We start from the raw sequence: 14138 nt of genomic DNA, 5'->3' as shown, positions 1-14138 counted from the left end.
CCTGTGGATTGGAAGCAGAGAAGAGAGAGATAGAAAGCAGGTTGGTTAGCCTGACCCTGTGCTTGGGAAGGTGTCAGAATCCATTGTTAAGGAAGTAGTAGCTTACTATAATCGGGCAGATCAACATGGTTTTATGAAATGAATACATTTATCAGAATTCTTTGAGGATGTAACGAGGGGGATGGATAAAGTGAAGCCAGTAGATGTAGTTTATTATGGGTTTCCATAAAGTGCTGCATTAAAGGTTTTTGCAAGAGCTCATGGTATTGATGGCGATTTATTAACATGAGCAGAGGATTCACAAAATCATAGGGAAAAGAAATAGCATAAATGGGTCATTTTCAACTTGATAGATTGTAATAAGTGAGTTCCACAGGGACCAGGACTGGGACCTCAGCTATTTATTCACCACAATATTCCTAGCATCTAGCCTACTCTTGTCGCCACAGTATTTATATGCCAGTTCCCTTCAAAATGTCAGTCATCAAGAGCCTGCTGTGTTCATCCAGCTTCACACCGTGGACCCGAAACGTCAAGCTTTCCTGCTTCTCTGATGCTGCTTGGCCTGCTGCATTCATCCAGCTTCCCACAGTGTTATCTCAGATTCTCCAGCATCGGCAGTTCCTACTATCTCAGTCATCAAGAATCGCCCAGTTGCATGACAACTGAGTAATCTGCATGAGTCCTTAAGGACATAAATGTTGTGTAAGGGTATCAGGATCCTGGAACGTTACCCTAGTAATGATGTAACATAGTGTAAATAACACGGTCTGGGCAGAGTTAGAACAGACTACATTACACTGAATGAAGCTAGACTAGATTGTCTTAGATTCTATGATAGACTGACATGAGGACATGTACATGAACACTCAAAGAACATACATTAGCCCAATCTAATGTGGTTACCAATCCAAGGTTGATATATCTCTGATTACCATATATAGCAGTATTTAATTTTAATGAATAATAGATGGTGTTGCTATGAAGCCCAAGCCCGAACACAGTTCTTGGACTTTATCTTACCCCTGACCAGTCTGTCTTAAACCCAAGCTCATGATGTGGCATAAAATCACATGATTGAAGATTACTGACCAGACTAACCTTGTGGCAGGTGGTGAGAGAATTGAAGTGAAGGAAAAACTTTCTCGATCTTAGCAATCCATGATACATCTGTCTCCAGCAGTTAAAGGCAGGAGTGACCACTCCTAAGCCCGCCTAGAGTCAGCTTTTTACTGAGGATACTATGCTTCATTTTAGAACCTTGGTGAATCAAATAATTTAATGTAGTCACTCAAAGCTGGCTGTCAGTGGTAGTAGAAGTGTGTTCTATCCCATTTGTAACCTCATGGTCTGGAAGGGGAGGTAATGCCTCGTGGTATCATCACTGACTGTTAACCCGCAGATTGAGTTATGGTGACCCGGCTTTGAATCCTGCCGTGGCAGATGGAATTTGAATTCAATAAAAATTTGGAATTAAGAGTCTGGAAAAACCAGTCTGGTTCACTAATACCCATTAGAGAAGGAACCTGCTATCCTGAGTTCTGAGGAAAGTTCATCGGACCTGAAATGTTAACTCTGCTTCTTTTCTTCACAGATGCTGCCAGATCTGCTGAGATTTTCCAGCATTTTCTGTTTTTGTTAACGTTATTCCGTCTGGCCAATATGTGACTTGAAACTCATGACAATGTAGTACACTCTTAACTTTCCTCTGGGCAATTAGAAATAGGCAATAAATGCTGGACTAGCCAGTGATGCTCTCATCCCACGAATTCCTTCTGATAGATGACAAAATATGGATGACTGAAAATAGGAAAGCAAGTGAAGAAATGTTGGAAAAATAAAATGTTACCCTATTATTCTCTGACTAATGAAAAGAGGGCAAATCAAATGGAATCCGTTACAACCCATCAACTTGCTCTCAGTACAATGAAAAGCCAATGGACCCAAAATGTTGACTCTGCTTTCTTCTCATAGATGCTTTCAGATCGTTTTTTAAGTTAATTCATGGGTCGAGAGTGTCATTGGCTAGGCCAGCATTTATTGCCCAACCCTAAGCTCTCCCTATCCACCCTATCTAACCCTCTGATTATTTTATATGTTTCAATTAAGTCACCTCTCAACCTTCTTCTCTCTAATGAAAACAGCCTCAAGTTCCTCAGCCTTTCCTCATAAGACCTTCCCTCCATACCTGGCAACATCCTAGTAAATCTCCTCAGCACCCTTTACAAAGCTTCCACATCCTCCTTATAATGCGGTGACCAGAACTATACGCAATACTCCAAGTGCGGCCGCACCAGAGTTTTGTACAGCTGCAGCATAACCTCTTGGTTCCGGAACTCGATCCCTCTATTAATAAAAGCTAAAACACTGTATGCCTTCTGACCAGCCCTGTCAGCCTGAGTGGCAACTTTCAAGGTTCTGTGTACATGGACACCGAGATCTCTCTGCTCATCTACACTGCTAAGAATCTTACCATTAGCCCTGTACTTTGCCTTCCGGTTACTCCTACCAAAGTGCATCACCTCACACTTGTCTGCATTAAACTCCATTTGCCACCTCTCAGCCCAACTCTGCAGCTTATCTATGTCTCTCTGCAACCTACAGCATCCTTCGTCACGATCCACAACTCCATCGACCTTAGCGTCGTCTGCAAATTTACTAACCCATCCTTCTATGCCCTCATCCAGGTCATTTATAAAAATGACAAACAGCAATCGACCCAACACTGACCCTTGCGGTACACCACTAGTAACTGGTCTCCAGGATGAATATTTCCCGTCAACTACCACCCTCTGTCTTCTTTCAGCAAGCAAAGTTCCAATCCAAACTGCTATATCTCTCACAATTCCATTCCTCCGCATTTTGTACAATAGCCTATTGTGGGGAACCTTATTGAATGCCTTGCTGAAATCCATATACACCACATCAACCGGTTTACTCTCATCTACCTTGATAACAAAGTGTGGAGCTGGATGAACACAGCAGGCCAAGCAGCATCTCAGGAGCACAAAAGCAGACGTTTCGGGCCTAGGCCCATCATCAGACAGGGGGATGGGGAGAGGGAACTGGAATAAATGGGGAGAGAGGGGGAGGCGGACCGAAGATGGAGAGAAAACAAGATAGGTAGAGAGGAGAGTATAGGTGGGGAGGTAGGGAGGGGACAGGTCAGTCCAGGGAAGATGGACAGGGCAAGGAGGCGGGATGAGGTGGTAGGTAGGAAATGGAGGTGCGGCTTGAAGTGGGAGGAAGGGATGGGTGAAAGGGAGAATAGGTTAGGGAAGCAGAGACAGGCTGGGCTGGTTTTGGGGTGCACTGGCGGGAGGGGAGATTTTGAAGCTTGTGAAGTCCACGCTGATACCATTGGGCTGCAGGGTTCCCAAGCGGAATATGAGTTGCTGTTCCTGCAACCTTCGGGTGGCATCATTGTGGGACTGCAGGAGGCCCATGATTTACATGTCGTCTGAGGAATGGGAAGGGGAGCTGAAATGGTTCGCGACTGGGAGGTGCAGTTGTTTGTTGCAAACCGAGCGGAGGTGTTCTGCAAAGCGGTCCCCAAGCCTCCGCTTGGTTTCCCCAATGTAGAGGAAGCCACACTGGGTGCAATGGATACAATATACCACATTGGCAGATGTGTAGGTGAACAGCTGTTTGATATGGAAGGTCATCCTGGGGCCTGGGATGGGGGTGAGGGAGGTGGTGTAGGGGCAAGTGTAGCCCTTCCTGCGGTTGCAGGGGAAGGTACCGGGTGTTGTGGGGTTGGAGGGGAGTGTGGAGCGGACAGGGGAGTCGCGAAGAGAGTGGTCTCTCTGGAAGGCAGACAAGGGTGGGGATGGAAAAATAGCTTGGGTGGTGGGGTCAGATTGTAGATGGCGGAAGTTTCGGAGGATGATACGTTGTATCCGGAGGTTGGTGGGGTGGTATGTGAGGATGAGGAGGATCCTCTGGGGTCGGTTGTGGCAGGGGCGGGGTGTGGTGTGTCGTGGGAAATGCGGGAGACACGGTCAAGGGCGTTCTCGACCACTGCGGAGTGAAAGTTGCGGTCCTGGAAGAACGTGGACATCTGGGATGTGCGGGAGTGGAATGCCTCATCCTGGGAGCAGATGCGGCAGAGGTGGAGGAATTGGGAATAGGGGATGGGATTTTTGCAGGAGGGTGGGTGGGAGGAGGTGTATTCTGGGTAGCTGTGGGAGTCAGTGGGCTTGAAATGGACATCAGTTTCTAGCTGGTTACCTGAGATGGAGACTGAGAGGCCTGGGAAGGTGAGGGTTGTGTTGGGGATGGCCCAGGTAAACTTGACGTTGGGGTGGAATGTGTTGGTAAAGTGGATGAACTGTTCAAGCTCCTCTGGGGAGCAATAGGTGGCGCTGATACAGTCATCAGTGTAACGGAGGAAGAGGTCGGGTTTGGGCCCTGTGTAGGTGCGGAAGAGGGACTGTTCCACGTAACCTACAAAGAGGCAGGCATAGCTTGGGCCCATGCAGGTACCCATGGCCTCCCCCTTTGTCTGTAGGAAGTGGGAGGCACACCCCGCCTCCGCCACAACCGCCCCAGAGGGTCCCCCTCGTCCTCACATACCACCCCACCAACCTCCAGATACAACGTATCATCCTCCGACACTTCCGCCATCTACAATCCGACCCCACCACCCAAGCCATTTTTCCATCCCCACCTTTGACTGCCTTCCAGAGAGACCACTCTCTCCGCGACTCCCTTGTCTGCTCCACACTCCCCTCCAACCCCACCGCACCCGGTACCTCCCCCTGCAACCGCAGGAAGTGCTACACTTGCCCCTACACCTCCTCCCTCACCCCCATCCCAGGCCCCAGGATGACCTTCCATATCAAACAGATGTTCATCTGCACATCTGCCAATGTGGTATATTGTATCCACTGCACCCGGTGTGGCTCCCTCTACATTGGAGAAACCAAGCGGAGGCTTGGGGACCGCTTTGCAGAACACCTCCGCTTGTTTCGCAACAAACAACTGCACCTCCCAGTCGCAAACCATTTCAACTCCCCCTCCCATTCCTCAGATGACATGGTCCATCATGGGCCTCCTGCAGCGCCAAAATCATGCCACCCGAAAGTTGCAGGAACAGCAACTCATATTCCGCTTGGGAACCCTGCAGCCCAATGGTGTCAACGTGGACTTCACAAGCTTCAAAATCTTCCCTTCCCCTACTGCATCCCAAAACCAGCCCAGCTCTTCCCCTCCCCCCCCCCACTGCATCACAAAACCAGCCCAGCTCATCCCCTCCCCACAATGCATCCCAAAACCAGCCCAGCCTGTCTCTGCTTCCCTAACCTGTTCTTCCTCTCACCCACCCCTTCCTCCCACCTCAAGCCGCACCTCCATTTCCTACCTACCACCTCATCACGCCTCCTTGACCTGTCCATCTTCCCTGGACTGACCTATGCCCGCCGTACCTCCCCACCTGTACTCTCCTCTCTACCTATCTTGTTTTCTCTCCATCTTCGGTCCGCTTCCCCCTCTCTCCCCATTTATTCCAGTTCCTTCTCCCCATCCCCCTCTCTGATGTAGGGTCTAGGCCCGAAATGTCAGCTTTTGTGCTCCTGAGATGCTGCTTGGCCTGCTGTGTTCATCCAGCTCCACACTTTGTTATCTTGGATTCTCCAGCATCTGCAGTTCCCATTATCACTGATACACTCATTTACCTGTTTGGTCACCTTCTCAAAGAACTCAATAAGGTTTGTGAGGCATGACCTTCCCTCTCCCTAATCAATTTATTCTTTTCTAGATGATTATAAATCCTAACCCTTATAACCTTTTCCAACACTTTACCAACAACTGAGGTAAGGCTCACTGGTCTATAGTTACCAGGGTTGTCTCTACTCCCCGTCTTGAACAGGGGTATCACATTTGTTCTCCTCCAGTCATCTGCCACTATTCCTGTAGACAATGATGAGTTACAGATCAATGCCAACGGCTCAGCAATCTCCTCCCTGGCTTCCCATAGGATCCTAGGAAAAATCCCATCCGGCCCAGGAGACTTATCTATCTTCACCCTCTGTAGGATTTCTAATACGTCTTCCTTGTGAACCTCAATCCCACTCAGTCTAGTAGCCTGTATCTCAGTATTCTCCTCGACAACATTGTCGTTTTCTAGAGTGAATACTGTTGAAAAACATTCATTTCGCGCTTCCCCCATCTCATCTGACTCCACACACGACTTACCACTACTATCCTTGATTGGGCCTAATCTTTCTTTTGTCATTCTTCTATTCCTTAAATACCTATAGAAAGCCTTAGGGTTTACCCTGATCCTATCTGCCAACAACTTCTCATGTCTCCTCCTGGCTCTTCTGAGCTCTCTCTTTAGGTCTTGCCTGGCTATCTCATAACCTCAAGCGCCCTAACTGAGCCTTCACATCTCATCCTAACATAAGCTGCCTTCTTCCTCTTGACCAGAGATTCCACCTCCTTCATAAACCACGGCTCCCGCCCTCTACAGCTTCCTCCCTGCCTGACAGGTACATACTTATCTAGGACCCACAGGAGCTTTTTCTTGAATAAGCTCCACATTTCCAATGTGCCCATCCCCTGCAGTTTCCTTCCCCATCCTATGCTCCCTAAATCTTGCCTAATCTCATCATAATTGCCTTTCCCCCAGCTATAACTCTTGCCCAGTGGTGTACGCCTATCCCTTTCCATCACTAAAGTAAACATAACAGAATTGTGATCGCTATCACCAAAGTGCTCACCTACTTCCAAATCTAACACCTGGCCGGGCTCATTACCCAGTACCAAATCTAATGTGGCTTTGCCCCTTGTTGACCTATTTGCATACTGTGTCAGGAAGCCCTCCTGCACACACTGGACAAAAACTGACCCATCTATAGTACTTGAACTATAGTATTCCCAGTCAATATTTGGAAAGTTGAAGTCCCCCATGACAATCTCTGGAACTGTTCGGAGGCCTGTAGAAAACTCCCAACAGGGTGACTTCTCCTTTGAACATCAACCTTTCCCATTGTTTGAATTTTCAGGCTGATAACATGGTGGCAGATTCTGAATTCATGCTGCTTGATGAGGCAAACATCCACTGTTTGTGATTATCCGATCTAGGGTTTTAATCCACAAACAGCCCTGCATTACTTACCAACAGGCCTATTTAATGCTGTATTGCCCGTTCTAGATGACCGGGTGCAGGAAGAAAGCTTCCAATAGGTCTTCCTGATAGTTGCCATTATACTTAGGGTGGGAAAGTCTGTTTCCTATTGGACCTATACCAAACTGCTTGGCACTGAGACCTCACCTAGGCAATGTTCCTGTGGTTTGTGAGTCTCTGCTTGAACCCCTCCCTCTAAATGATCTTTAACAGCTATGATCTCCTCCATTAGTGAAACCATCCCTGATGAGTTGCTGTTGAAAGCCAAGCAAGATGGCTTCTCTGACAGGCAGATTGGAGACTGTATTGGCCTGACTGAACTCGATGCAAGGAAGCTGAGGGTTCAGAGGAACATTAAACCACAGATTAAACAGGTTAGTCGCTGTGTTTCAGATGCCTGTGTATGTGTGATCAGAAGTCATTTGCTGTGTTACAGTTGCCTATGAGTTTACTGAGAGGCCAGTCACTGTGTTTCAGTTACCTGTCAGTGTACATTCAGGTCAGTCACTCTGTTTCCATCTCTTGTGAGTGTACATTTCACTGGATTGAAATTGCCAATGGATTTGCTGTCTTACCAGCGACACTCTACTTTATCAACCTGCGTGAGGAACGTTTAGCATGAGAAGCTTTGTTTGTCAAGTTACACTGGAAAGTGAGAAAGATCGGACTGTCTTGCCAGCGATCTAGCACAGGCAGAATGAGCTCAATGACCGCCTTTGCTGTAAAACTCTGAGGTTACCTTTGGGATAGGGGCAAACCCTGGATGATGGTATACCCTCCCTGAATCCAGATTTGTGCAGAAAAGTGAGGACAGTTCAGTGCCAGGCTGATCTGGGTTCAGGGATATATCAGCCACAACAGCCCTCATTTTGTCTGTGGATGGAGTCCTGAGCCCAAAAAAGATCAGCCAATGTCCAACAACCATTGAGGATTAACTCATGAACCTGGAGAGAGAATCTTGGGGAAACAGAGTAATTTCTTTCACAGACAGCATAGATTACAAAAGTGGTGAAAGAGCTGATGAGGGATAAATGAGGAAAAATCTGAAGATTGAGTGACCGGTGTGGAATGGGAAACGTTCCCCTTGATGAGTACAGACAACTAAAGCATTGATCTAAACTCAACTGAGCTACTTGCTTAGCCATTCATTTGATCTGCTTCTTGTCTTTTTAGATTGATACCCTAGCTGCAGAATACCCAGCAATCACCAATTACCTCTACTCCACATACCATGGAGAGGTGAGCCTCATTAGGGCCAGTCTTCACTGATTTCTGCTATCTATTTGGATCAAAAATAGATGAAGAATGTCTCTGTTTCAGGAGCATGACCTGGATTTCAATGACCACGGAATCATGGTGCTGGGATGTGGACCTTATCATATTGGTAAATACTTCTAAGATGTTATGGGCAGAATCTAACAAGGGTCTGACTGACATGGGCTGTGGTGGGATGTGTGGCAGAATTGGACAGGGAGCCCAGTAAGCCCATTTTCATCATCAAGATTGCCTCACTCCTTCTTGTATACTTCACAAACGCAGCATGGCAAGATTCTCACAAGGCAGCAGCAAGGTCATGTTTAAGGGGGTTACTAGTTGTTAAACACCCTGTTAACAGCCAAACTCACCTCATGAATATTCAGCCTCCCATCTTACCAAACCTTCTCTTGCTTTTTTGTGCTTTGCATCCTAAGGCACAGGTACCAGACTCCCAGTATTGCTGTCTTGCCTTGCTGTTAAGCACAAAACCAGGAAGCTTGTCTGGTTAAGCGATTACCCTTCACTCAGGGTTCCCAGCACAGTAAGGGTAGGGCAACGTCCACTCTCTGTCCAGGCCCTGCTCAAGGTGGTCAAACTCAAGATCCTCTCAACATAAGGGGTGAAGAGCAGAATGCCAGGAAGCCCACTGTCCATCTTCACCATTTCAACTCAACTGGGAGCTGTTTGCCTTCTGGAATGAGTGGGAGCCATGTATTAGAAGAGTTAAAAATGGATGGTACAGCTATTTCTGTGGATGCAGATGGGGTGGTATTCCAAACGAGTGAGTAGGCAGCACAGAGGGCATGCAAGGGATAGTGGGGTCAGAGGTTGGGTAGGTGAGAGCGAGTGGGGAAGATATTGCAGGCAATCGTGAGAGTCATAAAGCTTGACACTTGGAGGAAGGTGGGAAAAGTAGCAGAGATAGACTGAGAGTGATATGTCAGAGAGATGACAGTGATACTGAACAAGACTGAGTACAGAAGATCATTAACATTCTTTCTGCAGATGGCTGAGATTACACTGACTGGGTGGTATTCTTGAACCAGGCTGGCATGGTCCGGTGTCATGGTCTCTGATGCTGTTCCTGAGGGAGGGGAGAAGTGCTGCCTCTGCAGCATTCCATGCAGCAGGACCTTCAGGATCCTACTCACAAAGCAGGCATCGATTTTCCTCCTGTGTGCCATGACTGGGCAAATGCCAGAAACTGTGCAGGACAGCTCCAGTCTGACAGTGCTTGGCCGGATGCACAAAGGGCTTTTAAAGATGGCACCAGCAGCAGGGATTGTGGTCCTTTGGCTGATATCCACTGCTTGGCAGGTTGTTCTGGGAATGGTGCATTATAAGATGGGGCTAGAATCTGACTGCGAGGGTCACTATGGGAAGGGATAAGTTGTTTGGCTATATATAGTGAGAGAACGTACAAAGGCCTTGTGGTGGAAATTCCTCTTGAAAACTCAATGTAACCAGGACTTAACAATGAAATATAAAATTCACCCCCATAGATTGGTACAGTGCAGTCTGTGACCATCTTTCCTTCCACCAGCTCCATTGCAAAATGCAGCAATTATGTTTCAGTCCTAGCCATACCATTGAACCAACCCTTCTGAAAGTCACAAAGGCCTGTGACACTCAGCATGTTCCCTCTTTCTCCACCATCCACTGCAATCTCAAAACACATACCAGCATTTGTTTTAAGTCCTCATTATCAACATCTGAGGCCTGTGCTAAAATTGGGAGAACTGTCTCACTCAAGGATGTCAGTGAGCAGCTGCAGGACATTCTGAAAGGGAGGACAAAAAGTAAAAGATCAAGTTACGTATTGGTGCCAATGACATATGTAGTAGAAGGGACAAGCTCCTGAAAGCAGCATTTAGCAAATTAGGACATTATTAGAACAGGACCCGAAATTTAGTAATCGCTGGATTACTTCCAGTGCCACAGAGGAGTGAGTATAGGAGTAGGTGGTTAATTCATGTGAATGCATGGCTGGAGAGATGGTGCAGGAGGGAAAGCTTTCGATTTTTGGGATGTTGGGACCATTTCTGAGAGTGGCAGGACCTGTACAAGGCACACAGGTTGCACTTGAACTAGGAGGTAACAAGCATCTGAACGTGAAGTTTGCTCATGGAGGGCATACACTAACTTGGTGGAGAGGGTGGATCCAGAGATAATGTTCAACAGGGGAGGATGAATGGCTGAAATTAGAAATAACAGCAAATAAACCAGGAAGACATGGACATTAGAGGCCATTTAACGTGCAAGAAAGTTTGGTGAGATTTGATTATATTTATTTTAATACTAGGAGTCTGATGAACAATGCAAATGAGTTGAAGGCACAAATTAAAACATGAGGGTATGATATAATTGCTATCAATGGAGACATGTTTGAGAAAGGGCCAGATTTCGCAGCTCAGTATTCCAGTGTACAAGATATTCAGCAAGACAGGGGAGGAAGTAAAAAGGGAGGTGGCGTCGCATTTTGATCAGGGAATCTATTACAGCAGTAAGGAGGGATGATGTTAGAAGACTCCCCAAATGAAGCAATATGGTTAGAATTTAAAAACCAAAGAGGAGCAATCACATTGAATGTCAAATAGGACCACGAATAGTCCTACAGGAAAAGAAAAGTGTATGTATGTAATTTTCAAGCAAGTTTAAATGTCTTAGGGCAGTGATATTTCAATTTTCCCAACATTAACTGAGTAGTTATTATGTGAAAGGCTTATGGGTATCAGAATTCTTAAATTGCATCCAGGAAATCCTTTTAAGCCAATATGAAGTTGGGCAAATGGTTGAAACATCAGTAAAGTATGATCAGCGATGATCACTCTGTAGATTCAAGATTGTTGTAGAAAAGAACAAGGATGAGCCTGAAAGCAGAGCTCTAAGTGGTGGGAAAAGTTGATTTTAATAAGGTTAAATATTCTTTGGCCAGAGTGGACTGGGAGCAGATACTTTTGCATAAAACTGTCTCAGAACAGTGGGGTGCATTCAAGGAGGAAATGTGGACAGTACTGCGCCAATATGATCCAATAAAGAAAAAGCCCAGGACCATCAAGTCCTGTGAGCCCAGGATATCAATGGATATACAGCAATGGATTAAGAGAAAATGGAGACAAATAATGGGGCTGAAAACAGCCCCAGAGAAATCCAGAACGTCAAAGAGGGAACTTGAGTGTGGATTAGGCAAGGTAAAAGGGTTTATGAAAGGGTACTGGCAGGTAAAATAAACGAAAGTTGTTTTGCAAGTGCATTGAGGGTGAAAGGGTAGTGTGAGAGAGAGTAAGGACCAAAGTGGTAATTTGTACATGGAACCAGAGTATATAGGCTGTCTAGGCCCAAAACGTCAGCTTTTGTGCTCCTAAGATGTTGCTTGGCCTGCTGTGTTCATCCAGCTCCTCACTTTGTTGCCTCGGTGTTCTAAATGAATACTTTATGTTTGTATTCTCTAGTGAAAGGGACAGTATGTGTATAGAAATCAGGAAGAAGGTTTGTGATACAATTAAAAAGATTAGCGTAGATAGCGAGGAGGTTCTGACTGGTCTTGCAGACTTAACGGTAGATAAATTTCCAAGGGCAAATGAAATCTATCCCAGGTTGTTGCATGTGGCAAGGGAGGAAAGAGCATGGATGCTTTCAGTTCCTGTCTGGCTGCTAGAGAGGTACTGGAGGACAGCCAATGTGGCAGTATTCTTCCAGAAGAGAGCAAGGGATAAATCAGGAAACTACAGACCAGTCACTCTAACCTCAGTAAGTGGGGAGATTATTGGAAGCAACTCAAAATGACAAAATAAATCTGCATTTGGAGAGGCAGGGATTAATCAAGAGCAGTCAGCATGGTTTTGTTAAGGGGAATCAAGTCTGACCAACTTGATTGAACTTTCAGAGGTGTCTGGATGTGATCACTGGCAAAGCCACTATTAGAAAATGATGTACAGTTTTATAATTCACATTATAGGAGGAATGTGGTGGCACTGGAGAGGGTTAGAGCAGACTTGCCAGGATGTTGCCTGGGCTGGAGTTTCAATTATGAAGAGAGATTAGGCAGACTAATGGTATTTCCCTTACAGCAGAGGAGATTGAGAGAGGACATGACCAAGATTAATATAAAATGATGAGAGGCATAGAATCCTTTCCCGTTAATGGAGGATCAGTGACCGGGGGCATAGATTTAAGGTAAAGGGCCGGACGTTTAGCAGATGTGAAGAAAAGCTTTTCCATCCTGAGGGTGGTGGGAATCTGGAATTCACTGTATGTAAGAGTGGTAGCGGCAGCAACCCTCGTAACATTGAAGAAGTATTCAGGTGTACACTTACAATGCCAAGACTATGGGCCAAGTGCTGGAAAATGGGATTAGCATAGTTTGTAGTTGTTTTTAACTGATGCAGATGCAATGCACCAAACAGCCTTTTCCTAAGTTTAACTGTATGACTCCATAACTAGCCAAATGACAGCATGACATGGTCATTCTCATCGCCTCATATTTTATAGACAATGTCCTGTACACCATTATCACTGTCCCAGTATATGTCCTGTCCCACCAGATGGACAGACCCAGCACAGGTGGTGGTGCAGTGGTATACAGTCAGGAGGGAGTTGCCATAGGAGCCCTCAACATTGATTCTGAATCCCATGAAGTTTCATGGCACCGGCTCAGATATGGGCCAGCAAGTCTGCTGATTATCATGTGCTAGCCTCCCTTGGCTGATGGATCAGTATTCCTGATGAACAACAGTTGGAGGAAACATTGAGGATGACAGGGCACTGAATGTACTCTGGGTGCAGGATCTCAATGCCCATCACCAAGAGTGGTTCAATAGGAACACTACTGATCAAGCTTGTTCGGTCCTGAAGGACATAGCTGCTAAACTAGGTCTGCAGTAGTGGATGAGGGAATCAACACGATGGAGAAACACAATTGACTTCATCCTCAACAATCTGCCTGCTGCAGATGCATCTGCCCATGACAGTATCTGTGAGAGTGACCACTGCACAGTCCTTTCAGAGACAAAGTCTTATATTCACATCGAGACACTTAAATGGGACAGACTTTGAACAGGCCTAACAACTCAAGATTGGGCTTCCATGAGGTGCTGTGGGCCATTTACAGCAGCAGAATTTACTCCAGCACAATCTGTAACCTCATGGCCCAGCATATTCCCCCACTCAACCATTACTATTGAACTAGGTGATCAATCCCACTTCAATGATAAGTGGAAGAAGGTTTGCCAGGAGCAGCATCAGGCATACCTAAAAATAAAGTGTCAACCAGGTGAAGCTACCAAACAGGACTACTTACATGCCAAACAACATAGGCAGTAAGTACAGAACACAGCCAGATGATCTGATCTAAGCTGTGCAGTCCTGCTGCATCCAGTCGTGAGTGGTGGTGAACAATTACATAACTCATTGGAGGAGGAGGTTTCACAAATATCCCTTCCCTCAATAATGGGAGAGCCCAGCTCATCAGGGCAATGGACAAAACTGAAGCATTCACAACAATTGTCAGCCAGCAGTGCCAAGTGGATGCTCCATGTTGGCTTCCTCAGATGGTCTCTATTACCAAAGGTACGTGTGTTGAGCCAATTCAGTTCACTCCACGTGACATCAAGAAATTGTTGGATGTACTGGATGCTGCAAAGGCTATGAACCCTGATAGCATTCCTTCAATAGGACGGAAAACTTGTGCTCTACAACATGTCGCACCCCTAACTAAGCTATTCCACTACAGCTACGTCACTGACATCTACCC

General features: G+C 46.2%; 1 protein-coding gene across 2 annotated transcripts in view; it reads left to right on the top strand.

The window, feature by feature from the left end:
- The window catches only part of cps1 (carbamoyl-phosphate synthase 1, mitochondrial), a 217527-nt gene that overhangs the window by 150697 nt on the left and 52692 nt on the right, over positions 1–14138 (top strand). For both annotated transcript variants that reach the window (XM_048534767.2, XM_048534769.2), the window contains exons 22-24: positions 7362–7503; positions 8303–8368; positions 8450–8513. In XM_048534767.2, coding sequence (XP_048390724.1) covers positions 7362–7503; positions 8303–8368; positions 8450–8513 — 272 coding nt within the window. The remainder of the gene's footprint in view (positions 1–7361; positions 7504–8302; positions 8369–8449; positions 8514–14138) is intronic.

This window comes from Stegostoma tigrinum, chromosome 7 (assembly GCF_030684315.1).
Source record: "Stegostoma tigrinum isolate sSteTig4 chromosome 7, sSteTig4.hap1, whole genome shotgun sequence".
In the NCBI taxonomy this organism is placed as follows: domain Eukaryota; kingdom Metazoa; phylum Chordata; class Chondrichthyes; order Orectolobiformes; family Stegostomatidae; genus Stegostoma; species Stegostoma tigrinum.
This window is presented reverse-complemented; position numbering and strand designations above follow the sequence as displayed.